Genomic DNA, 27,371 nt, shown 5'->3' on the forward strand with positions numbered 1-27,371 from the left:
CTGTGCTTCAAGCATTGCTAAGAGCTGCTTGCAAATGCAGTAAAGTGCTGTTTGAATGAATGCTTACGAGCCTGCTGCTGCCTTCCACCACTCAGTCAGACTGCTCTATCAAATATCAAATCATAGACTTAATTATAATATAATAAACGCAGAAATACGAGCCTTTGTTCATTAATACGGTCAAATCCGGAAACTATCATTTCGAAAATAAAACGTTTATTCTTTCAGTGAAATACGGAACTGTTCTGTATTTTATCGAACGGGTGGCAACCTTAAGTTTAAATATTACTGTTAAATTGACAACCTTCAATGTTATGTCATAATTATGTAAAATTCTGACAAATTAGTTCACAGTTCGCAACGAGCCAGGCAGCCCAAACTGTTGCATATACCCTGACTCTGCTTGCACTGAACGCAAGAGAAGGACACAATTTCTCTAGTTACTATTGCCTGCTAACTTGAATTTCTTTTAACTAAATATGCAGGTTTAAAAATATATATACTTCTGTGTATTGATTTTAAGAAAGGCATTGATGTTTATGGTTAGGTACATTTGTGCAAAGATTGCGTTTTTGTTAAATCATCACCCGTTTGGCGAAGTTGAAGTAGGCTGTGATTCAATGATAAATTAACAGGCACCACATTTATTTTCTGCAACGCAGGACAATCTAGTTAACCTAGTAAAATCATCAACCATGTGTAGTTAACTAGTGATTATGTGAAGATTTTTGGCATCCAAAAAGAGTTACCGATTTTGTTATGAAAACTTGAAATTGGCCCGAATTAATCGGCCGACCTCTAGATGGCACTTTTTTGCTAAGTGCTGAGATGTATTAAAGGTAATGAATGTGTCGGGGACTTCTGCAATTCAGCAGAAAGATTAGCATACCCCAAATCCAGAGGTTGTGAGATCACATCCCGGGTGGGGGTCATATTGAAAAGTCGTTACTAGTGATCATGTTAAATGTAATCATATTGTTATTTTATCTGAATAGTGTACCACTTACCTTACAACCCCCATACCATTTCATTACTTTACTATATAATGGTTTGGGACACCTGGGACCATCACTTGACAAAAACCCCCAGGGGACCATGACACAACGTTCCAAGAACGTTCAGGGGACCATGACACAACATCCCAAGAACGTCCTAAAAACATCCCCTGGACAAACCGGGAACTATTAAAAAGGTCCCCCAGAGAACGTTCCCTTGGGACCATCACATGTCGTCCTAAAGACGAGTAAAATTAAAGTCTCAGAACGGCAGTGGGATAACGTCACGCCTGAAACGCTTAAGGGACCAAACTGGAACGTCGCCGAATGTCCTCAGGACGTTCCCTGCTTGCTGCGAATATGGGGTCAGGCCTCAATGCATGTATAGTATGTCACATGTCTCATGTATTCCACATTAGGCATTACACAACCTCTTCAGGCCACCGGTTTGTGTTTAAAATATCTCAGAACTTGCCTGTAAAATCCAATTTTGTTATCTGTACATTGGAAACAAATATTGGAAACAGCTTCCCTACCAAAAGACGTGATTTTTTTGAGGTGTGTGTTTGTGAGAATTTTGACAGACTGCACTTCGGGTTGAAATCGTATGAGAAGTCCTTAAAACAAGACAGGCAAAGAGCCAAGGTCTGACTTAAAGTCATGCCCTATCCCATTATTTTAGATTGAAGGCTCGCTGACGTCATACTTGATGTGGAGACAATCACATATTATCTGCCCTTCAGACTCTCCACCTCCAAGCTGGGCTAGCATCATCCTCTCCACTATCATAACCATCATCATCATTATCATCACCATGATCCACTTCCTACCCCTGACCTCTGGCTCACTCTTCCCCAGAGCATAAAGCACAGCTTCACAAGGGAAGACAGCTTCACAAGGGAAGACAGCTTCACAAGGGAAGACTGCTTCACAAGGGAAGCCTGCTCTCTAATCTACAGAACCCTACAGAATAGCAGATGGGCGGAGCTTTGTGGCTGTTTTTATTGGCTCTCCTAAATCAACAACTAACAAATGCATGGAGGACGGTATGGGGAGAGAGGAATTGATTTCTTTCATATAGTCATGGCCTGAGGTGAGGTATGGTTGGCTTGGTGGGAGGCTGAAGGGTAAGGAATGGGTGGAGGGGAGCCCAGGAGACCAGGGTAGGTTACTCTGATTATGACTGCTTTAATGTCCCCTCTCACAACCAAAGACCGTTTCCAGACTGGAGCATATCTGTGGTGATATGTTCTCCCCCCTCCTCTCTCGCTCTCTCTTTCCGATTTCTCTTCTGATTAGTCTCAGACCTGGTGAATTCAGAACCTGCCCTTTTGTTAAACAGGTTGAAATAGAATGCCTTCAGGTTAGGTCCCTCACATGTATCAGTGTCTCCCAGCCTCAGATCGTTCTCCAAAGCTTTATGGTGTTTACATTTTAAGCCACCTTTCCATAAATGCATGTTCATTGGAATGTTGTCATAAGTGCTCTTAAGAAGATAATTGTAGCAAACATCTCCTCCATTAGCCAACATAACCCCACCCAACACTACGATAAGACCTGGGACATCATCTACAGTAAATGCTCAGACTTAGTCTATTCCAGCCTAACATCAATTCTGACTATGCATTACCAATAGTGTCAGTATCGTGGGATCAATCATTTATCAAAGTATATCACTAAGTAAACCATATTAAACCCATTTTGCTCCTTTGAATTCTCCCTTGAAAAACCATTCACTTTTACATATTTACATTTGAGTAATTTAGCAGATGCTCTTATCCAGGGTGACTTACTAGGGGACCAGCACAGCCGTGTCCTGCCAAGGGCCAAGCCCAGCAGCATCCTCTCTCCAGGGGCGTTCTGTGGGCACTGTATGTCCCTTTCTGGATCTTCGTGCCTGGCGATCGATCTCTCTTATCACGAGGACTGGATCCGTGCTGTGGATAGAGCATTGATATATAGGGGCTGCTTAGACTCAGGGACCAAATGAAGATGATGATTCAATGTCCTCTGCCGTGGCTTGGCTGTTAGTAAGCAAGAGCAATAGAGGGAGTGGAGTGCAATATACTCATAATAATGATAACCATTTATACTGTAGGTATAAGCATAGAGCTCTAACATAGAGGTCACCTAAAGGTCTCTGTATTGAGCTGTCTTCAGAGGGAAGAGATTTAAAGTCCCTGGGTTGTGGCTCTGTGGAGACTGCAGTATTAAGTGGTACTGCGTTAAGGCAGTGTCGTTGTTTGGCCAGGCCGTCTCACTCCTCCTGATCACCACAGAGGCTCTGAGGAACAGAGGCCCCATAAACATTATGTATCTGTGGGCTCCTGTCTTAGAGCTCTGCTCCAGTGGCCGGGAGGTTACTGCCCCTTTATGCCTCTTATGAGACTGCGTGTGTGTGTGTGTGTGTGTGTGTGTGTGTGTGTGTGTGTGTGTGTGTGTGTGTGTGTGTGTGTGTGTGTGTGTGTGTGTGTGTGTGTGTGTGTGTGTGTGTGTGTGTGTGTGTGTGTGTGTGTGTGTGTGTGTGTGTGTGTGTGTGTGAGAGTAAAAGTGGTCTTAGAACCTCACTTGCATGATAAGAACAGTGGAGACCACTTGACTTGTAATCGCTAGTGAAAGGCTGGGTTTTGTGAGTTGACATCAGGAGGAGATGGGTTTTTTCACACTGGGTGTTTTATCATATGTTTTCATGCTGGGACTGTTCTCATATGTAAATATTCCACACTGAGCTCCTAGGATTGGCTCAGCTGTTGTTTTATTTTGTAGTTCCCCCTCTAAACCCCCACAACTCCCTTCCTCTCCAGCTGAGGACACCTCAGGGAGTCTTTTAACAGACAGAGGGAAAGGACACACCTCTCTCTACTGGTCTCCTTCTATAAGGCGGTGCCGCGCAAAACCCTTCATGAGGTTCATTTGTTCTGGGGCCTTAAACAGCCTTGCAGAAAGTTGGAGAAGGGTCTGACTGAGTTGGTGTTCCAGAGGAATGCGTCTTTCACTAATGCCTCAAACTTCCTTTTATCTCTTTTCATTTGCCCCTGTTGTTTGACTTGGGTCCAGGGCCCAGGCAGGCAGCTATGAGCACATCTACCAGCAACATGATCTGCTGTCTCTGGTTTCAACCAGAGCAGCTCAGTCTAAACAAACTGAATTCCTGAGGTGGAGGATGTGGATGTGGTTAGGGCAGACATGGAGGGAGGTAGAGCTAAGATCAGAGGGCAGCCTCTGGGAGGGACCACACTGATAGCCATTGTCTGGCACGCCTGGAAAATATGAACAACACCCAGGAAACCCCTCAATAATGCTGATATGGAGATATGACGTAGTATACCATGTTTTTTTCTTCTCAATGGAACCATGTTAAGTTGACCGCCCCTCCCCCCTCTCTGTGTGTTTCCTCTGCAGGACCCTGGCTACGCAGCCTTCGTCTTCGACCAGCTCCAAGTGCCTGGGAGCCATGATAGATGCTGCCAGGTGTGTTCTACTCCCCTCCACCAGCTGAGGCAGGAGGCCCTGCAGACAGTAGGCGCCCCAGCCCTGATCCTGAGCCACAACATGCCCGCTTTGCCATCCACCACCCTCACTGGGCAGCCCCATAGACTGACACACTCTTCCTCCAGTGCCCATGTGAGGCAGCCCTCCAAAGCCCACCCCCATGCCCACAATGTCCTGCCCCTAGGGGAGAGGGGGCGCCGGGAGCTGGGCTGTCTGCAGGGCTCCTCTGTCTCTGCTGGGCCCAAGACCAGTGTCCAGGTGATGGTTGGGGGAGGGCAGCTGACCGGGACCCTGGGATCGGTCACCATCCAGGCCCAGCAGTACCTGGAAGGCATGTGGAGCATCTCCAGAGTCAACAACTTCCTCCCTCAGTCCAGCCCGGTATGTGCTCTACCCTTCAATGTTCATCATTATTACTATTTATACAGATACACTGTTTACCTTGTCTGGGGGTAGCATGCATCAAAGCACATCTAGTAAATGTTTTGAAAAGACAGCTTGTTACTCTTATCAGTGTTGTCTTCAACGTTTTTCAATAACCTTGGTCAGAACAACGTTTGACAATGGACAATCTTAAACCTTTAGAGAAATGAGAAGAACTTGACGTAGACCTTGGACCTGTCATTCATCAGGGGTAATGGCTCCTGTGTGGTACTGTCTACCTGGGGAGACCAAGACACAATGACCACCTTACAATCTCCCCGTAACGCTCCTCTCAGGCATACTATATGGCTCCATACAGACACATTCCCCATGTAATATACTTTACTCCAGGCTTATCATTATGGGATGTTGTCCTTTTATATTGAAGAGGTTTCTTCCTGCAGTGAGAGGGACATTTGGTCCAAGCCTCTAACCTGTGTCTTACACACTGCTGTGACATTCTACACTAGGGAGTCTGAGTGCACTGAGCAAACTCACCAGCTAATCTTTTCTGCTTTTATGTTGTCAATCAGAAGCTGTTAATGGCTCTTCAGTTTTATTTTTGTTTTTGCTGCCTCTACTTAATATGGCATTGGACTCAATTACGGCGTCTGCCAGTGTTATTCCTTATTCTGGAACAGGTTTTTCTCCTCTTTGACTGTCAACAAGTGCCTTTAGTGCCAGTTTATGTGAGGCCGCCAGAAGCTTTTAACAGCATCTGTGCAATCTAGGGCAAATCAAAAGGCCCTGCATATAGGGAGAGAGACCGACTTGTGCTCTCCTCCTACATGTCTAAAAGCAATTAGAGCCGATGGGAGCTGGGATGAAGCGTTGCACAATGCCACATGGTTGAGCCTGGGCCTCCTCAGAGACACAAATGGCCCTTCAGGATACTGACTTACAAACACAGCAGAAATGTTCCTGGCATTATTTTTGAAAGCCCATTTCTTTCATTAAAAACAAGATCCCTCAGAATGACAGAAAACCCACATGGGCCATGGAGGATTCGGAGCTGCGCTGTGCCCGAAAGGCTTGCGCTTTAATTCACAATTACCCACTTGATTTCTTTGGGGGGACAGTGTAAAACTCTTCAGAGCGGTGGGCAGACGAAGGAAGGGAGAAGGCCCCTGTTGACAGCAATCCTACAGAGTGTCTTATTCTGGGGCCTCAGGCTCTAGTCTATCAGCACACAGCCCATTATAGGGCACCTTGAAACCTTCACAATATATATAGTAAAAACGCTCTGGCTTGGAATTACATTTGGGGTCCACTTTACACTAGAATAGAATCTAAACAATCTATCACAGTTAACAGCTGGGATAATGGGCTCACTGAGAGAATGGGTCATTGTGTTAAATGGAGGAGACTGCACATCCTACCTCTGAGGTCGGCTACAGAACTCCAGTCTCCCAAAACCTGACAAAGTTAAAATCACAGCATCTGTTGTTGAATTCCCCACTCCATTGTTCATTTAAAACCTCTAACTTCTAACCCCTGATGTTGGATGTGGTTAGATTAACAGTTCAGTCATTCTAAGTAACATTAGAGTGTGAGTAGTGAATGCTGAACTGAACAGTGCACACTACAAAACGACTAATTGATTGGCCCAAGTCTGTGATTTGCCCTCTGCTCTGCAAAATCCACAATCACATGCGCAATAATCTGCTAAAACCGCTGCTCTTGACCCTGGGGGTTTAGTGTGTGTTGTTGGCCCGGTGTGACCTCTCCACTATTTCATCTCGGCAGTAATGGCCTGTCGAACAGTGGAATCAGAGGTCACTGGGGATCGCTGCTAGGCTCGGGCTCTGAGAGGAGGAGGCTCTTTAGACTGCTGATGGGGAGGGAGTCACTGAGCCCGTTTGGCTTGAGACTGCTTGTATTGGAAGCTTACTGTCTCTCCTTCTCCACATCACCCTCTTCCTCTCCCTGGGAAGCAGTCGCTATCGGTCGGGCCATGGGGTTGGGGGTTTAAAGGTGGTAGGTCCCCTCATTACTGACACTCAGTGTCAATGGTCCTGGACACATGATACCCCTGAGAGTGCCTAATTACCTGACCAGGACATACAGCATGCTTATCCCTTAACCAGGGACTCAACCAGGGACATCAGTGGTCATAACAGCCTGCTGCATTGGAGAGCAGGTTGCCTGAGTCGCTCTCCTGGGGTAATGCTCTCTGACATATATGTGTTATGGTGAGCTGTTTATTCTGGTTACACCCCCAACGAGAGCCCCTCCGCTCCTCGAACCTGCTGCCACTTGATTCTAAAACCTGACACCAGCATTGACTTAATCTATGACAGAGTTGTGGATGAGCTGTCCAGATAGGCTTACTGCCTAAGTGTGTGAAGTACTTTAGTCTTTTTGGATGATGTCACACAGGTACATCTCTCTTGTACGTGTTGAGTTCCCGTCCTGTCACATGCTGTCGTTAGTCTTTCTGCTCCGTCAGGTGTGTGACAAGAATCTGCGCTCGGGGCGCAAACTGAAATGAGCCGTCTCTCCATCACGCACTTCAGAAATCATAACCCTGACTTGTACACACGTACAAGAGGCCCTTGCTGTCCCATCATGATGGACTTTATTTTTTCTGGTACTTTTTACCCTCTTTTTTCTCCTCAATTTCGTGATATCCAATTGGTAGATACAGTCTTGTCCCATTGCTGCAACTCCCATACTGACTCGGGAGAAGCAAAGGTCGAGAGCCATGCGTCCTCTGAAACACGACCCTGCCAAGCCACACTGCTTCTTAACACAATGCTCGCTTAACCCGGAAGCCAGCCGCACTAATGTGTCAGAGGAAACACTGTCCAGCTGGCGACCGAAGTCAGCGTGCCTGTGCCCGGCCCGCCACCAGGAGTAGCTAGAGCAAGATGGGACAAGGACATCCCGGGCGGTCAAACCCTCCCAAAACCCAGACGACCCTGGGCCAATTGTGCACCGCCTCACGGGTCTCCCGGTTGCAGCCGGCTACGACACAGCCTGGGATCGAACCCGGACCATGATGGACTTTCAACACAGCGGAAATGCCTTCCTAGATAAGCATGTTCAATGCTTAGTCTTATATATCCATGGATATCAGGAACAACATAACATGGATGTCGGGCGTCTAATAAGTTTGTGGTTATTAATAATAACAGGCGAGCACAAATGGCTCTCAGAGATATAGTCAATGAGTTATTCCCTTGGGATTAAAAACAACCATGTGGTGATTGTGGTGATCATGACAAGCTTATAGTGTCAGTGCTTGTATGAGGTATAGCCTTACTGCCGGAGGTGCCTGTGTTCATGTGAATGTCTTAATGTATGCCGCTGCATGTTGATGTATAGCACTCGCATGTCAGCTATGTATATATACAGCACATTCGGAAAGTATTCAGACCCGTTGACTTTTTCCACTTTTTTTTTTTACATTGCAGCATTTTTCTAAAATGCATTAAAAAAAAATGTAAGTCATCAATTTACACACACTACCCCATAATGACAAAGTGAAAACAGGTTTTTAGAATTTTTACAAATGTATTAAAGATGAAAAACAGAAATACCTTATTTACATAAGTATTCAGACCCTTTGCCATGTGACTCGAAATTGAGCTGAGGTGCATCCTGTTTCCATTGATCATGCTTGAGATTTTTCTACAACTTGATTTGAGTCCACCCGTTGTAAATTCAATTGATTGAAAATTATTTGGAAAGACACACCTGTCTATATAGGGTCCCACAGTTTACAGTGCATGTCAGAGCAAAAACCAAGACATGAGGTCAAAGGAAAGCCATGAGATCAAATGAATTGTCCTTAGAGTTCAGAGACAGGATTTTGTCGAGGCACAGATCTGGGGAAGAGTCCCGAAAAATGTTTGCAGCATTGAATGTCTGCAAGAACACGGTGGCCTCCATCACTCTTAAATGGAAGAAGTTTGGAACCACCAAGACTCTTCCTAGAGATGGCTGCCAAACTGAGCAATCGGGGGAGAAGGGCTTTTGGTCAGGGAGTTTACCAAGAATCCGATGGTAACTCTGACAGAACTCCAGAGTTCCTCTGTGGCGATTGGAGAACCTTCCAGAAGGACAACCATCTCTGCAGCACTCCACCAATCAGGCCAGAAATAAATGTCACATGACAGCCCGCTTGGAGTTTGCCAAACGGCACTTAAAGGACTCTCAGACCATGAGAAACAAGATTCTCTGGTCTGAGATTAAACTCTTTGGCCTGAATGCCAAGTGTCACATCTGGAAGAAACCAGCCACCCTCCCTACGGTGAAGATTGGTGGTGGCAGCATCATGCTGTGGGGATGTTTTACAACGACAGGTCAAGGGAAAGATGAACAGAGCAAATTACAGAGAGATCCTTGGTGAAAACCTGCTCCAGAGCACTCAGGACCTCAGACTGGGGCGAACGGTCACCTTCCAACAGGACAATGACCCTAAGCACACAGCCAAGACAATGCAGGAGTGGCTTCTCTGAATGTTCTTGAGAGCCCAGCCAGAGGCTGGACTTGAACCCGATCAAGCATCTCTGGAGAGACCTGAAAATAGCTGTGCAGCGAGGCTCTCACCCACCCTGACAGAACTTTAGAGGATCTGCAGAGAAGAATGGGAGAAACTCCCCAAATACAGGTGTGCCAAGCTTGTAGCGTCATACCCAAGAAGACTCTAGGCTTTAAACGGTGCCAAAGGCGCTTCAACAAAGTACTGAGTAAAGGGTCTGAATACTTCATTTTTAAATATGTTTCTTTTTTCTTTTATACATTAGCAAAAAAAATCTAAAATCCTGTTTTTGCTTTGTCATTATGAGATTTTGTGTGTAAATTGATGAATAAAAAAAATAGTTTAATACATTTTAGAATACGTAACAAAATGTGGAAAAAGTCAAGGGGTCTGAATACTTTTTGAATGCACTGTAAATAGTTCAGCTGTCTACCTCCTTTGACAGATGGCATACACTGGAGAGCCTACACTTTATAAGAAGATTGTAAATGATGTTGTTATAATTATCAAACATGAATCGAGGGCAAACACTGAGCGAGTAAATATGCAGAGGGACTGGTTGGTGTTGACAAAATATATCCTGTCAAGCGACATACCGTGTTTGACTTCAGGTTGCTGGTTACCCAGTGGATGTGTCACCAGGATGAATGTGAAGGGAAACTACAGGCTTAACTCTACCATTTGTTCAAACTGGTTCTTGTACACTTTCACTGATCAGTGTACAGTTTGATATAGTAGTGATTTAGGGTGAGGATTAACCCTGTGTTGTTATGGAGACCCTAGTAGGAACCGTGCTTTTTATTATGGGCTGCCAGGGTGATCAGTGGACTTTGTCAGCACTCCCTCTGCTGGACCAAAGAGAGAGAGATCACTGTTCTACTTCCAGCTGAACCCCACTACCCCCTATCCCCCTACTACCTGTCTCTCTCTCCCCAGGCCAGCACTCCAACAGCAGCCTGGGACCTGCCTCATCACCCATAGTCATTACCACTCCTGGGGCCAGGCTGAGGCAGCTTCCTTCTGCGTCTGACTCATACCCCAGTTGGCAGGCAGCGCTGCAGACAGGCTCTGCTTTGTTGCCCCTCTACATCTCAACCTGTAACATACTTTCACACAGCAAGATTCATGGGCCTATCAGAGAAAAGTGTCCACTGTAGTATTTCACTGCTTATGGTTTGTGTGTAGATGTGTAGGTTTCTTTCGTTGTTGGGGGTTAAATATTTTCCTGTTTAAGTCAAGCTGTGCGTTAAGTTGTTCACACATGCCAAATTAGCTGCTGATGTACAGTAACACTCATTCCAGGGTTTTTCTTTATTTTTACTATGTTCTACATTGTAGAAAATTAGTGAAGACATCAAAACGATGAAATGACACATATGGAATCTTGTAGTAACCCAAAAAGTGCTAAACAAATTAAAATGTATTTGAGATTCTTCAAAGTAGCTGCCCTTTGCCTTGGTTACAGCTTTTCATGTGTTTAACACTTTTGTGGTTACTACATTGCATATATGTTATTTAATAGTTTTGATGTCTTCACTGTTTTTCTAAAATGTAGAAAATAATACAAAATAAAGAAAAACCCTTGAATGAGTAGGTGTGTCCAAACGTTTGACTGGGACTGTGTGTATATGGCTAAACTGTAATTAGATATAGGCTATCACTTAATTACCATTCACACCATGTAGCATCATGAGTGTTGCCAGACTCAATGAGCAGTCCAGTACACTACAGTCCAGTAAAGTACAGTCCAGTACTAAATCACTTCGAGGCAAGCAACATTGAGGCATGCATGAGAGCATCAGCTGTTCCGGACGACTGTGTGATCACGCTATCCGTAGCCGACGTGAGTAAGACCTCTAAACAGGTCAACATACACAAGGCTGCGGGGCCAGACGGATTACCAGGACGTGTGCTCCGGGCATGTGCTGACCAACTGGCAGGTGTCTTCACTGACATTTTCAACATGTCCCTGATTGAGTCTGTAATACCAACATGCTTCAAGCAAACCACCATAGTCCCTGTGCCCAAGAACACAAAGGCAACCTGCCTAAATTATTACAGACCCGTAGCACTCACGTCCTTTGCCATGAAGTGCTTTGAAAGGCTGGTAATGGCTCACATCAACACCATTATCCCAGACACCCTAGACCCACTCCAATTTGCATACCGCCCAAACTGATCCACAGATGACGCAATCTCTATTGCACTCCACACTGCCCTTTCCCACCTGGACAAAAGGAACACCTATGTGAGAATGCTGTTCATTGACTACAGCTCAGCGTTCAACACCATAGCACCCTCAAAGCTCATCACCAAGCTAAGGATCCTGGGACTAAACACCTCCCTCTGCAACTGGATCCTGGACTTCCTGACAGGCCGCCCCCAGGTGTTGAGGGTAGGTAGCAACACATCTGCCACGCTGATCCTCAACACTGGGGCTCCCCAGGGGTGCGTGCTCAGTCCCCTCCTGTACTCCCTGTTCACCCACGGCTGCATGGCCAGGCACGACTCTAACACCATCATTAAGTTTGCTGACGACACAACAGTGGTAGGCCTGATCACCGACAACGACGAGACAGCCTTTAGGGAGGAGGTCAGAGACCTGGCCGGGTGGTGCCAGAATAACAACCTATCCCTCAATTTAACCAAGACTAAGGAGATGATTGTGGACTACAGGAAAAGCAGCACCGAGCACGTCCCCATTCTAATCGACGGGGCTGTAGTGGAGCAGGTTGAAAGCTTCAAATTCCTTGGTGTCCACATCAACAACAAACTAGATTGGTCCAAACACACCAAGACAGTCGTGAAGAGGGCACGACAAAGCCTATTCCCCCTCCGGAAACTAAAAAGATTTGGCATGGGTCCTGAGATCCTCAAAAGGTTCTACAGCTACAACATCGAGAGCCGGTTGCATCACTGCCTGGTACGGCAATTGCTCGGCCTCTGACCGCAAGGCACTACAGAGGGTAGTGCATACGGCCCAGTACATCACTGGGGCAATGCTGCCTGCCATCCAGGACCTCTACACCAGGCGGTGTCAGAGGAAGGCCCTAAAAATTGTCAAAGACCCTAGTCATAGACTGTTCTCTCTACTACCGCATGGCAAGTGGTACCGGAGTGCCAAGTCTAGGACAAAAAGGCTTCTCAACAGTTTTTACCCCCAAGCCATAAGACTCCCGAACAGGTAACCAATGGTTACCCGGACTATTTGCATTGTGTGCCCCCCCAACCCCCCTTTTACGCTTCTGCTACTCTGTTTATAATATTTGCAGTCACTTTAACTATACATTCATGTACATACTACCTAAATTGGCCCGACCAACCAGTGCTCCCGCACACTGGCTAACCGGGCTATCTGCATTGTGTCCCACCACCCGCCAACCCCTCTTTTTACGCTTCTGCTACTCTCTGTTCATCATATATGCACAGTCACATTAACGATACCTACATGTACATACTACCTCTATAAGCCTGACTAACAGGTGTCTGTATATGGCCTTGCTACTCTTTTTTCAAATGTCTTTCTACTGTTGTTTTATTTCTTTACTTACCTACACACACACACACACACATACCTTTTTTTGGCACCATTGGTTAGAGCCTGTAAGTAAGCATTTCACTGTAAGGTTTACACCTGTTGTATTCAGCGCACGTGACAAATAAACTTTGATTTGATTTCCACTAAAGTCCAATCCTGTACACTACAGTCCAGTCCTGTACACTACAGTCCAGTACCCTACAGTCCAGTCCAGTACCCTACAGTCCAGTCCAGTACCCTACAGTCCAGTCCTGTACACTACAGTCCAGTCCTGTACCCTACAGTCCAGTCCTGTACACTACAGTCCAATCCTGTACACTACAGTCCAGTGCCCTACAGTCCAGTCCAGTACACTACAATCAGGTCCAGTACACTACAGTCAGGTCCAGTACACTACAGTCCTGTACACTACAGTCCAGTCCTGTACACTACAGTCCAGTCCTGTACACTACAATCAGGTCCAGTACACTACAGTCAGGTCCAGTACACTACAGTCAGGTACACTATTGTCCAGTCCTGTACACTATAGTCCAGTCCTGTACACTACAGTCCAGTACACTACAGTCCAGTACACTACAGTCAGGTACACTACAGTCCAGTACACTACAGTCCAGTACACTACAGTCCAGTACACTACAGTCAGGTACACTACAGTCCAGTCCAGTACACTACAGTCCAGTCCTGTACACTACAGTCAGGTCCAGTACACTACAGTCAGGTCCAGTACACTACAGTCAGGTCCAGTACACTACAGTCAGGTACACTATAGTCCAGTCCTGTACACTACAATCAGGTCCAGTACACTACAATCAGGTCCAGTACACTACAGTCAGGTACACTATAGTCCAGTCCTGTACACTACAATCAGGTCCAGTACACTACAGTCAGGTCCAGTACACTACAGTCCTGTACACTACAGTCCTGTCCAGTACACTACAGTCCTGTCCAGTACACTACAGCCCTGTCCAGTACACTACAGTCCAGTACAGGGCCCTTGCCATCTTGTGGGTAGTTAGTTGGTGCTGAGGTGAATTGTCCTGAGAGAGGGAGTAAATGGACTGGAAGAGAGGTGTGGAGGACCAGTAGTGGTGGTTAACCCTTGAGGCCCACTCATTGCTAATGCTCTGTCTGTCTCTCTGTCCCTCTGTAGGCACAAGGTCTGATGGAGGAGGCAGAGAGGGACATCCCTGGCCCTACCATGGCCCCTGTCCCCAGCTCCCGCTGTCACCTGACACCCAGCCGACAGAATAGCCCCGTCCAGCTGGGACAGTGTGCCGTCGGCCCCCCTGGCCCCACCTCCACATCCACCTCCACTCAGAGCGCATCTGCGGCGGCCTCCTTCTTCATCAGGTAAGCAGCGTCCACAGTACACACAACCCCCCTTTCACTGAAATCACAACTGAAGAGAGAATCTGACAAAGGGCTGAGAGTGATGATGATTAGGATCTGCTGTGCTGTATTGTGGTGGCTTTAGGGTGTGTGTGGTTGGCTACCTCTGTATGGCATGCTGTTGTGGAAGGGATCTGTGTGGAGACTTGTCTTTACACAATAAGGTCATGGTTTATTGCTGCACTACACTCTTAGAAACAAAGGTTCCATCTAGAACCTTAAAGGGTTCTTCCACTGTGCCCATAGGAGAACCCTTTGAGTTCCATGTAGAACCCTTTCCATAGAGTTCTACCTGTAACCAAAAAGTGTTCTCCTATGGGGACAGCCGAGGAGTGTAGAGTCTAGCGTGATGTGGACCTAATCCATGAAGATGTTGTCCTTGCCATTGTTGAATTATGGCAGACTGTGAGCATTATTATAGACTGTGAGCATACATTAGGCTGTGCTGGAACACTGTGTGGAGAATAGACTGTGAGCATACATTAGGCTGTGCTGGAACGCTGTGTGGAGAATAGACTGTGAGCATACATTAGGCTGTGCTGGAACGCTGTGTGGAGAATAGACTGTGAGCATACATTAGGCTGTGCTGGAACGCTGTGTGGAGAATAGACTGTGAGCATACATTTAGCTAGGCGCCAGTGCCCGTGAATGGATAATGGTATTATATAATGTTATACATGTAAAGACGGTGTCTCACAAAGGGGCTTAGGTTCAAGCACATAGTTTGTACTATTGTGCTTTTCTTTAGTATGCACACACAGTATGTACACCTGTGTTTTTTGTTGTTTGGTTCCATTAAAAGTTTCTAGTGCAGTTTGTTGTAGTAATATATTAATGTAACTTGTATTTAGTGTTGATCTTGTGTACATTCAGAATGAGTTGCTCCATTTAGCTATGGCAATGCTAATGCTCTGGAGGATATGTGTGCCTCCGCTGGGGGTACAGACAGCTCTCCATAGGCTGCTCTAATGCGGTAGGATGTCATTGCTAGAGTTTCAGGCAGATTGGTCGGTGTGTACATTCCCTGTACAGCCTCGACTCCCCAAGGAGCTGTGTGACATAATTAATTTTATCCTGAGGGAAGCTGGGTAAGGATGATCTATTGGGTTGTTAGAGCATTGCACCCTGGGAGGCAGAACCCTGGGAGGCAGAGAAGACAGGAGAGGGGGACTTTGTGAAGTGTGACGGTGACATTCAGAGGGAACAGGGAAGGAGCTTGGCTTTCTCCAAACTCTCAGAATGAGCTCCCCTTGCCAAACTTAGTGGGGTCAAAGTATAAGACCGGGACCATGGGGCCTCTCCCTTGGCAAGGAGGATATTCCAAATGCTCTTCTAAATGTGTCACTTCCTGTACGTGTCACTTCCTGTGAGATACTTGGCGGGTCAAGCGTGAACAACAGTGAGTTGTGACCTAGATGTGGACAGGGTTCATTTCAGAGGCTGATTTATTATTTCTACTGTTTTCTTTGGACGAGTGCTCAAAAAGAGAGGGCTGGACAAGCTGTGCTGTGTGTGTCTCTCAGTAAGGGAGGGGGACTTGTTTTTTCCCGTCAGTTGCGTCCTGGTGGGACAGGAGGGGAGGTGGTGGAAGCAGTGAAGGGTTCCACCTTTCATTTCATCCCAGAGATACTTCCCTGCCAGGAATGTGTGTTGTTTGACTTGGCGAGGAGAAGGATGGTGATGACGGGGCCCGGACAGCTTTAAACAGCATCACATTCCACAGATTCAGATACAGGGCGGTGGACGGCTGGGCGGTAGGCGGTTGAGATGCACTGGGCTAGACTGGAAGCACACCCACTTCCTCAGGTACTGCAGCTGTTGCCTCCACAAGCACCTGCACTGCTTTAAGCACTAGAATGTAAGCCTCCATCATCATCGTCATTCATCATCATTGTCATCACCGTCATCTTCATCTTTACTCTATCAGGGTCAGTGTGCAGGCTAGGGTTGTGTTCACCACTGCTGATTGCAGTAACAGTGTTTTAGTTCTCAGAGGTCAGCAAGCACAACTGTGTTTAACAAATCTCCTTCTTCTCACTCTCACTCTCTCCCATTGACATTTGAATTAACAAATTAGCCCTTCATCTTTTGGGGCTGATTGAAAACATATTTGTGATTAATATTCCTTTTTGTCCTCTAAAGATACAATTAGTGAAATCCATGTGAAAGTGCTGAGGCCAGGATATTTGAGCAGAATAACCAAACAATGGTTGCTCCTGTCTGGAGTGTAGAATGCTCCACAGACACTTGTCTGACATTCAGGAAAGCTGTCCAACTCACAGATGACATTTTAATTAGAATGCAATTAGGTAGATGCTGAGGGAAAAGAGGAGACTGAGAAAGAGGGAAGGAGAGAGAGAATACCACTTCCTCTAAGTGATTGCCTCTGGTGCAGATAATGAATTGTTTAACTCAAGCATTCAACATTATTTTAAACGTGTCTGGTCCATTAAAAAAGCATTTGATTATAAATGTTCATTTGACAACCCAGAAACTCCAACTACCATTACTCTCAGTGTTGTCGTCTGCTGGGAGTCTACTCAGTTAAGCTGAGTTCTCTCATGTGGCTCCCCTACTCCCTGCCCAGGGAAAATGGTTTAGGTTGGGTCTCCTCTCCATAATGTCTCTGATCATTATGTAGGCAGGAAATGGGCCTCGATATGAATTCAACAATTGAAGCTGAACTATTACTCTCCTTTTACTACGCTGTCATTACTGGTTGCTGATTGCTCATCAAAAGTCTTCTAAGCTTTCATTTTTCTATTTATTTTTTCATTTTTAAATCTGTTATTTTCTCAATCTCACCATCATTCATGAAGAATGGTGTCTTATAGCTTCAGTAGGGAGCCATTTTTCACAATGTAAAGGTATTGTTCAATGACATGAAATGCTTTGGTCAAAGCAAATAAGCATACAACATGTAGTTTAGTATTGACATTTTACAATCCCCATTCAACTCTTGCTGTCACCCATTATTTTCCCCCTATCAACCAGAGTGTGCTGAAACAAAGATTGGCCAGGGTCAATAATGAGCAATTGGCTATTAGATGGACCATAAAATAGCCTCTAGGCAGGAGGGGTTAAAGGTCAGGGTCTGTCCAAGCAGAGTGGTCAGTGTGTGTGTTTCAGTATACAGAGGGAGGATGAAGGGAAGGAGGGAGGATGAAGGGAAGGAGGGAGGGGGTAGGGAAGGGCTGGGAGGCGGGAGGAGAAGAGAGGAGGAGGGAAGGGAGGAGGATGGGGGTGCTCATTCAGCTTACTAGCGTGTTGAATACTGATTGCTTTGTGACGGAGCATGTGATTAGTGTATTGACACAGCGTTTAGTAATGAGAGCAGGCAGTGTTCCCAGCAGGGGCTCTGGCTGCTCGACTAAATGACGTGTCCACTGCCGACACACCGTCCACCCTGCTCATCCCTCTGTTCTATTAACACCTGATGATTGGGAATGAGGTGTGTTTCTATCCCTTGGGACCCATGAGGGGAAGGGGAAAAAGAGAGGGAGAGGGAAGGGAATGCTAACCGCAGAGCAGTTCTTCTCAATGCTCGGAACAACTTTTTCTGTTCTGAGTAAGAGAGGAGAGCAAACCTTAAAGCTAAGAGGAGTGTTTGCAGTGTCCAGGGACAGGCGGGTTCAGGGTAGGGGCGTGGGGTAGGGAGAACAGCTGTTAGCAGGAATGTGGCCCTGGAGCAGTGTCCTCACAGGAGGAAGTGTCGTTACGGCCCTGTGCAGCCCTGGAGCTGCTGCTGCCCAGGTGAGTGTGTGTGTGTGTACTGCAGTAATCACTGTGATTGTGGGTTGGGAAGGCATTCTCCTGTAATTGCAGGAGAACAGTCCAGCTTCTCCCCAGACAAGGCCTGCCTAGTCTTTGTGTCTGAAGTATTGTGTGCTGCTTCATCACTGAGACTGTGCAAAGTAACCATAGAAACAACTCCCCATGACTAACATGAAAGCTGGCCAATTAATGTGAATAAATATGCCTGAGGCACGCTAATCAACATTTTTGGAGCTCTCCATACAAATATCTTAATCAAAGTTTTGTTGCAACAACATCCCCTTGAAAGCTGTAGACCCGGCTACAATTCATGAATGTAGAACCAGGTGATTGTCTCTCTCTCTCTCTCTCTCTCTTTCTCTCTCTCTTTCTCTTTCTCTTTCTCTTTGTTTGTGTGCCAGTGGCCTTTTTCCCGTGTGATTGTTATTGGAGTTGGGGTTGCGTTGGTGTAGTGGTGGAGGTGGGTTGGTGTAGTGGTGGGTGTGGGTTTGTGTAGTGGTGGATATAGGGGTGGGGGTGGTATAGTGGTGGGGTGGTATAGTGGTGGGGGAGGGGGTGGGTTGAGGTGGTGGGGGGTGGAATAGTGGTGGGTTGGTGTAGTGGTGGGGTTGAGGTTGGAGGCAGGAACGTGGGGATGAAGTGTACCATGGGCCACTCACACACACGCTCCACTTCGACTAGAGAAGATAGGAGAGACAGGGAGACTGTGAGGCTGGATATAGAAGGGAAATGCAGTGTTTGTTTGTCTGGCTGCGTTGTGAGTGACAGGGGAGATCTGTGTCAGGGATATATTGTCTGATAGATGAATGCTGAGTGGAGGGAGCTGTGGAGCGGCTCTGCTCTGGGCTGGGCCAGGGGATAAAGGGACTGAGTGGATGCAGGCAGGGAGAGTGGAGTGCTGCCGAGAGCCTCTCACACACACACCGTCAGCATGCTTGGGGTGATGCTCCAGACCACCGGTTTCAGGAGGAGGAGGTCAGAACCTGTGGAGGGGAACGCTGGACACCTCACCACCATGGGACTCAAGTAAGTCACACACACCCCAACCCAGGGCTGGAGGAGATACACAACTTAGTTTGATGGGCGATGCAGCTGCCGTGTTTGGGTGTGTTTATACTCCTGCTGCTGATTGTGCTGCAGTCAGTGTGTAGTGTTGATTTTGTGGTGGAGTTGTTCTGTGTGATCCCTGAAGGTGACAGGGTAATGGTTTTGTCGAGCTTCACAAAGATGGGTGTTTCTAGCGATGGGAGAATGTGAGCAGAATGCTTAGTCAGGAGAGAACACCATTGAAATGCAAGTTAAGACTCTAGCTTTATTCTGAAGAGGGTAAGCAGAGTGGAGTTGCAAAGTTAACACTAGCTTCTGTGTTCAGCAGGAATTCATTTATCCATACCTTTAGTTGGTTTTGTTTTTTGGGAGACATAGAATCTAAAAAAGATCCTGAATAGATCAACAGAAGCGCTGGTGGGTTGATGGGTGGTGAGTGGGTTGGTGAGGGTTTGGTGGGTGGGTGGTGGTTAGGCTGTGCCATGCTATTGGTCTCTTTGCTGCTATTCCATTGAGACTTACCCCCTCACCAGTGTTTTAGGTTCATGTAGGCTCTAGTGTTACTGTGTTTCCATCAGGACTAAAGACTTGTGAGACGCATAATTAACAACTTCTGCATCATTCAAGACTGTTGTTTTGTGAGAAGGTCTTAAAATGCACAGTTAGACATTGTTATGTATTGTAAATGCCAGCTGAAAGTACCCAGGACCTTGCCTTGGCTCCAAGTCTACACCTGTTGTATTCGGCACATGTGACCAATAAAATTAGATTAGATTTTGATTAGACCAGGTCTAACGGAGCCATGGCCCAGTGAGACACGGGGGCCAGCCCAGGCGTAAATCCTCAGTGGAAATAAAGCATTTGTTTACTCTGGGTTAAAACACCAGCTGTTATTTCCCTGTCATAATCAGGCTTGCTGGGGCTAATGTCTGTCAGTGGAGAGCAGAGCAGCGGGCTCTGGCAGTGTAACCTCCAGATAAGGCCAGGTGTGAAAAGCTATCAGGGGCCTGTCTAGCATCATCAGTGGGGAGGTGTTGATGGAGATTCAGCCTAGACCCACCGCCTCAGGGATCTGCAGCAGGCCACCAGGCAGGCCCCTTCCTTTTCTTGGGGGGCCTACTATCACCACTAGCAATAACCAGGTGGATCACCCCACATCCCTTCTACCCCAATATCACAGCCTCCACCCCCTGCCTATAGCCCACACCCCCACCCACCTCTCAGCTCCTCCCTCAGACCCCCTTCTTCTGTTATACCCAACATGGTACTGTATATGGAATGGGTCAGATGATAGATCCCCTCATTTGCCCATTTAACTTTTTTAGTCAGTTTTGCTAAGTTTGTTTAATTGATTAAGTATTGGCAGCTGTAGATACTGTAGTTTTGGTTCTTGGTTTCTTGGAGGAAATTGGAGGGATTGTAAGTCATCTTAGAACAGCCTGAGTGTATCCATATTGCAGACCCTTCCTCTCAAGCCAATCCCTTATACTTCATCTGGCTGTCCTGGGCAGTGTAGTGCAGTCTGCTGCACAGTATAGATAGTGCCACCTCATCAGACCACCACTGCTGTGGTATAGACTGGCACTGCCCTCCCCTGGACATGCCCATCTCTAAGGATAAGATGCTGCTGTGACCCCTGGGTATCTGTGGGAAGGCCTGTGTTGTGACAGTCATGGTGGAGGCGGTTGTGGCCTGCATGGTTAGCATACACAGAGAGAGGACTGGCGGGGAGGGACAGGGATGGGAGTGATAGCCCCGAGGAGAGTGCTGACTGGAACCGTGTCCATTCCCCCTAAACACCTGAGTCAGGAAGTCTGGTTGGCCTGGCCCACTTACATAGCAGGGGGGATGTTTGCTGGAGCTGACAAAAGGCTGAAACGCTGACTCTAAGCGCTGGCTAACACTGGGGCATAGAGTCAGCCCTGTGGGGCAGTGGTTGGGCTGTGACCGATTCCTTTCACGCAGGGGGAAACGAGGGGATGTTAGAGGGAGACCCACTACGTCCTGTGTGCCTGTCACCTGACATGACAGTGCCTTTGTCTCAGCGTGTGCTGGTGGTGGTGATCTAAAAGGCCAGGATGTGTTAAATGTCATGTGGGTAGGAGAGAGACTGTGGCCTCAGCATTTAGGCAGCACATAACCAGGCCTGTTAGACTGTTCCTCTGCCCATGGCCAACCAGGACTTCCCATTCACACAGATGATGAGGCTATTAATGGAGGTGCTATAGGAACCCTGATGGGCTGCAGTGATCTGGGCATTAGTGTTAAGTGATAGGAGCCTCTGAGCTGATATTCTCCCACCCGGCTGGATTCTATGCATTACAGTGGTTGGGGTTGAGGCCAGCTAACCCTACAACATGTACTGTAAATCTCTATGGCATCCCTCAGTGAGAGGTGTCATGCAAATTCAGACTATTATCATTGTCATTACAATTGCAGGCCTCTCTGGATTGTGCTGGAGACAAGAGAGAGAGGCTGGAATAAGAATACAAGTTAATTGCAATAGCTGCCTGCATGGAATGTTACGACCTATTGTCTCCCTGAACCACAACATAGCGTGTGGTCCCTTCTCCCATGAGCTCACCCTGGCTTTATTTCCTCAGTCTGCAGAAACAAGATGGCTCCCACTGGGCCGCTGTGTTTCTGTGTCCTCCAGCCCCTCCGCTCCACAGTGTCAGCCTGTCTGCCTCTCCCAGGTCCCGGCCTTGCTATTAGTTATTCATATTTAGTGCGTCTTAGGCCTATTCAGTGTGAGTTGATTTCCCCAACCGGTAGTTCTCTATATATCAGACCACAGTCATTCTAATTCACACAAACACAGTGCCCCTGAACTCCCTGTGTGTGTTGCTGATCCATCTAACCTCCATTGTTTTTCAATGTGGATGTTCATGGTGTTTCTGATGAAGCTCGCATTACCATAGAGGACAGAGGGCCATTGTCAGGACAGGTAGATAAGCTCTTACCTGATCCTCAATAATAGGGTGAATAGATGTACTACTCCACCACCTCTCCACTGTTCTCCTGCTTCTCTTCCCTGGCTTCGGGGCTTTGGGCCTGGATGACTGTCCAACAGTTGAATGGGAACCACAGTTCTCTGCACATGGATCCAGGTCAACAGTGTTGACTGATTGTCTACCTCCACTATGGGAAGTCTCTCATGAACGTCTCCTGCTGTTCTTCTTGCTTGCCTTGGGTGGGGGCTACTGTTGATCTGCTACAGGGTCCTCTTTATGTTGGGTAACACTGGCCATGGTTGGAGTTTTGAATCAGAGATGGGACAGTGTCTTCTTCTTGGTAAAAAGGCAGGATCAATAAAACCCTAGTGTGGACAGGGTTTATCTTGTGTTTGTGTTTGCAGCCTGCCTGCCTGCCACTGGCTCCATGCAAACTGTCTGGAATGAATTGGATTATAGTTCGTAGTCAGTTCATGACCCAGCACGTGAGAGCCTGCTGCAGTGCTAGAAATCCCATTATCCCTAGCTGACTATGTGACTTTGAGTGTGGATGTGGATGTGTATGAGTGTGGGAATGTGTGTGGGAGTGTGTGTGGGAGTGTGTGTGTGTGAGACTATATGTGTGTAAGCCTCTTATTGACCTGAATAATACTGTAGTAGTCACTGAGCTCTGGCTCTGTTTAATATTTACGGTCACACCTCTACATTACTAAACCTTAAAGCTCACCAGTGTTGGTGTTGTACAACACTGTAGACCCTCTCTATCTCTCCCTACCCCAGACTCTTAGAATAGCTTTGTTCAGAACCTAGGAATTCCTCTAGCCTTTTTGGATTCCCAAATCCCAACCATGCTTCCATGCGCTCTCCTCCCCTCGAACCCATTTTTACTAGACTTGGATCCCTCATGTTTTCCCAGGATTGCGTATTGACTGGTATATAGATGGCAGATTAAGGAACACATGTTTGAATCCCCCCCCCCCCCCCCCCCGCTCCGCTGATTAATCACTCCCAAATGTGTTCCCAGCAGCCTGTGGGGCTCGGCCTGGCCTGGTTGTTGTGATAGCCTCGGCGTGGAGGAAAGCAAATAAATAATCGCTAGGTGTCTTACCCTGCCAGGCTCTGATTAATGACAGAGAGGAGTGGCGCAAGAAAACGCCCTCCCCATCTCTCTCTTGTCTTTCTCTCCCTCCCCATCTCTCTCTTGTCTTTCTCTCCCTCCCCATCCCTCTCTTGTCTTTCTCTCCCTCCCCATCTCTCTCTTGTCTTTCTCTCCCTCCCCATCTCTCTCTTGTCTTTCTCTCCCTCCCCATCTCTCTCTTGTCTTTCTCTCCCTCCCCATCTCTCTCTTGTCTTTCTCTCCCTCCCCATCCCTCTTGTCTTTCTCTCCCTCCCCATCCCTCTTGTCTTTCTCTCCCTCCCCATCTCTCTTGTCTTTCTCTCCCTCCCCATCCCTCTTGTCTTTCTCTCCCTCCCCATCCCTCTCTTGTCTTTCTCTCCCTCCCCATCCCTCTCTTGTCTTTCTCTCCCTCCCCATCTCTCTCTTGTCTTTCTCTCCCTCCCCATCTCTCTCTTGTCTTTCTCTCCCTCCCCATCTCTCTCTTGTCTTTCTCTCCCTCCCCATCTCTCTCTTGTCTTTCTCTCCCTCCCCATCTCTCTCTTGTCTTTCTCTCCCTCCCCATCTCTCTCTTGTCTTTCTCTCCCTCCCCATCTCTCTCTTGTCTTTCTCTCCCTCCCCATCTCTCTTGTCTTTCTCTCCCTCCCCATCTCTCTTGTCTTTCTCTCCCTCCCCATCTCTCTTGTCTTTCTCTCCCTCCCCATCTCTCTCTTGTCTTTCTCTCCCTCCCCATCTCTCTCTTGTCTTTCTCTCCCTCCCCATCTCTCTCTTGTCTTTCTCTCCCTCCCCATCTCTCTCTTGTCTTTCTCTCCCTCCCCATCCCTCTCGTCTTTCTCTCCCTCCCCATCTCTCTCTCGTCTTTCTCTCCCTCCCCATCTCTCTCTTGTCTTTCTCTCCCTCCCCATCCCTCTCTTGTCTTTCTCTCCCTCCCCATCTCTCTCTTGTCTTTCTCTCCCTCCCCATCTCTCTCTTGTCTTTCTCTCCCTCCCCATCTCTCGCTTGTCTTTCTCTCCCTCCCCATCTCTCTCTTGTCTTTCTCTCCCTCCCCATCCCTCTTGTCTTTCTCTCCCTCCCCATCCCTCTTGTCTTTCTCTCCCTCCCCATCTCTCTTGTCTTTCTCTCCCTCCCCATCCCTCTTGTCTTTCTCTCCCTCCCCATCCCTCTCTTGTCTTTCTCTCCCTCCCCATCCCTCTCTTGTCTTTCTCTCCCTCCCCATCTCTCTCTTGTCTTTCTCTCCCTCCCCATCTCTCTCTTGTCTTTCTCTCCCTCCCCATCTCTCTCTTGTCTTTCTCTCCCTCCCCATCTCTCTCTTGTCTTTCTCTCCCTCCCCATCTCTCTCTTGTCTTTCTCTCCCTCCCCATCTCTCTCTTGTCTTTCTCTCCCTCCCCATCTCTCTCTTGTCTTTCTCTCCCTCCCCATCTCTCTCTTGTCTTTCTCTCCCTCCCCATCTCTCTTGTCTTTCTCTCCCTCCCCATCTCTCTTGTCTTTCTCTCCCTCCCCATCTCTCTTGTCTTTCTCTCCCTCCCCATCTCTCTCTTGTCTTTCTCTCCCTCCCCATCTCTCTCTTGTCTTTCTCTCCCTCCCCATCTCTCTCTTGTCTTTCTCTCCCTCCCCATCTCTCTCTTGTCTTTCTCTCCCTCCCCATCCCTCTCGTCTTTCTCTCCCTCCCCATCTCTCTCTCGTCTTTCTCTCCCTCCCCATCTCTCTCTTGTCTTTCTCTCCCTCCCCATCCCTCTCTTGTCTTTCTCTCCCTCCCCATCCCTCTCTTGTCTTTCTCTCCCTCCCCATCCCTCTCTTGTCTTTCTCTCCCTCCCGATCTCTCTCTTGTATCAGCCAATGACAGCTTGATGTCGTGGTATTGAATGAATATTCCACATTCACTGCACATTCTGCTTTACAGTACTGTGTTGCTCTGAGCACAAATGTGCTCTTGAGGCTTTCAGCGAAGACGTGGGCGAGTGGGTTTCAGCTCAAGACATGTTGGAAGTGTAATTTTATTCCACATCCTCTGCAACCTGTGAAGACAACATACCAGTGTGGTGGAGTACCTGGAAACAGCATCAGTGGAGCAGTAGAAAATATTCTGCAGGAGATGAAAGTAGCTGTTAATCTTTGTAAGCAGTAGGGGGTGGGGATGCTACAGCCCAGAAAGAAGGGAGAATCATATCTTCATTATAATCTGTCACACACTGCATCAAATCAGGGGAAAAATATGATTTTCTCCAAATAGTTCAAATCAGCAGTTTACACCAAGTCAGCAGTTTACACCAAGTCAGCAGTTTACACCAAGTCAGCAGTTTACACCAAGTCAGCAGTTTACACCAAGTCAGCAGTTTACACCAAGTCAGCATGGTGTATTTTCTCCTTTTCCTCCAACACTTCTCTCCTCTCCTGGTGTGTAAGACTCTAGTAAGTCAGTTATGGTCAATCTGCAGAAGATATATTTTCCTACTGGATGAAGACATTTTGACAACGATTTGTAGATCTCTCCTCCAGGGGCCAAAAATTGGTCCCTCTATCTCAGAATGACAAATGGAGGCTTCCGAGCTAAAGTCCTCTACTTGGGCTTCCCCACCTGTGCTTAAGCAGACGCTTGGAGAGGCCACATTAGCACAGCGTGTTTGTGTATACCATTAAGGAGGCAAATGGAATGATTGACTTTTACCCCCCTCTGATCCCTCCTGTGGCCACTCTAAACCCTCCTTGGAGGGGTGCTTGGCCTCTCAATTGGATGGGCGCGAAGTGGGATGGAAGCTGGGGAAAGGAGGGGGGCTGTAGGGTGTAGGAGTTCTGGGCTTGACTTCTGGGGACACAATTCTTTATGGGCAGTGGGGGAAACACAAAGGCACAGGAAGCTGTGGCAGGGAGGTGTTTCAGCTCACACATCCCTTATAGGTCCCTGGCTGCATCTCCAACAACACTCCCTCCCTCATCGCTAAGGAGTCAACCTTGGCATTGTAGATTCTGTTTCATGCTACATTCATTGGGATTGATTCTATTGGCATTGTTGGCATAAACCTTGATTCCTTGAGCTGGTATCCAACAAAATGACTCCAGGACCTAAAAATACAATCTGCCCCTCAGTGGATACAAGCAACTGCCAAAGTCTACCTCTGCCCAGTGCAACACAGGCCTCCTGAGTGGCGCAGCGGTTTAAGGCACTGGTTTAAGGCACCCAGGCGGTATCACTACCGGCTGTGATCGGGAGTCCCGTAGGGTGACGCACAATTGGCCCAGCGTTGTCCGGGTAATGGGAGGTTTTGGCCGAGGGGCTTTACAAGTAGGCCGTCATTGTAAATAAGAATTTGTTCTTAACTGGCTAGACTAGTTAAAATAAAAAACACAGAACCAGGAGTTTTGCAATTTTAATTAGAATGTTTTCCATTTAGACTCCAACTGTTCCATGTATTTTAGGTCGACAGGGGATTCCCGTCTTGGTGCACTTTGGGAATAAAGCAATTCCAAGCTGACTGTGGCGGAGCCCCAATGATAATTTTTCTGTGTTACTTTCTCAGGCAGAAAATGATTTGCCTCCTCTCAGACAGCCCCTCACTGGCACCAGGCCAACTCAGTGATCCTAGAGAGGACCAGGCTGTACAGACCACCGCACACACACACACACACACACACACACACACACACACACACACTCACTATCCCCCTCCCGCTGAGACACACCCTTGTCTCCCTCCCTCCCTCTCTCTCATTCGTTCTCCCCCTTAAACATTCTTTCTCTCTCCTGTGGTCTCTGTCTATTTTCTAGTCTATTTCTCTCTCACCTATTCCAGCTCTCTTCTCTCCATGTCATTTCCCTTCCTCCCCATCTTTACCTTACTCTGTTTTTTTCTCCCTGTCTCTCCCTTACTCCCCCTTTTTCTGTGGGTCGTCTGTTCTCTATCTCCATCGCCTTAATCGCTCCTTTCCCACCTCATTCCACATGGAGTTTCACATGAATGCTAAGGAGATCATGAGAGATTGTGGTGTTTTTACACAGTGGTGCCTTTTTTGCTTTACTCAAGCGAAAGGGAGAGAAATATTCTTTATATGTCGTATAGATCAACCATATTTTCACAGTTTCTGTGCTTTGCGTTGCATTTTAGCAGAGAATAACCAAGAGCTGTGATGTGACAGCAGTCCAGTCTTTATAGCGCAGCTATAC

At 47.3% G+C, this 27,371-nt stretch overlaps 1 protein-coding gene across 1 annotated transcript in view; it reads left to right on the plus strand.

Annotated features, from left to right (window-relative positions):
* The window catches only part of LOC139383919 (kinesin-like protein KIF26A), a 100,502-nt gene that overhangs the window by 37,234 nt on the left and 35,897 nt on the right, over nt 1-27,371 (plus strand). Inside the window, exons 2-3 of the mRNA XM_071128530.1 lie at nt 4,398-4,868; nt 14,085-14,284. Of these exons, the coding sequence (XP_070984631.1) occupies nt 4,398-4,868; nt 14,085-14,284 (671 nt within the window). The remainder of the gene's footprint in view (nt 1-4,397; nt 4,869-14,084; nt 14,285-27,371) is intronic.

The sequence above is a fragment of the Oncorhynchus clarkii genome, chromosome 25 (genome assembly GCF_045791955.1).
Source record: "Oncorhynchus clarkii lewisi isolate Uvic-CL-2024 chromosome 25, UVic_Ocla_1.0, whole genome shotgun sequence".
NCBI lineage: Eukaryota > Metazoa > Chordata > Actinopteri > Salmoniformes > Salmonidae > Oncorhynchus > Oncorhynchus clarkii.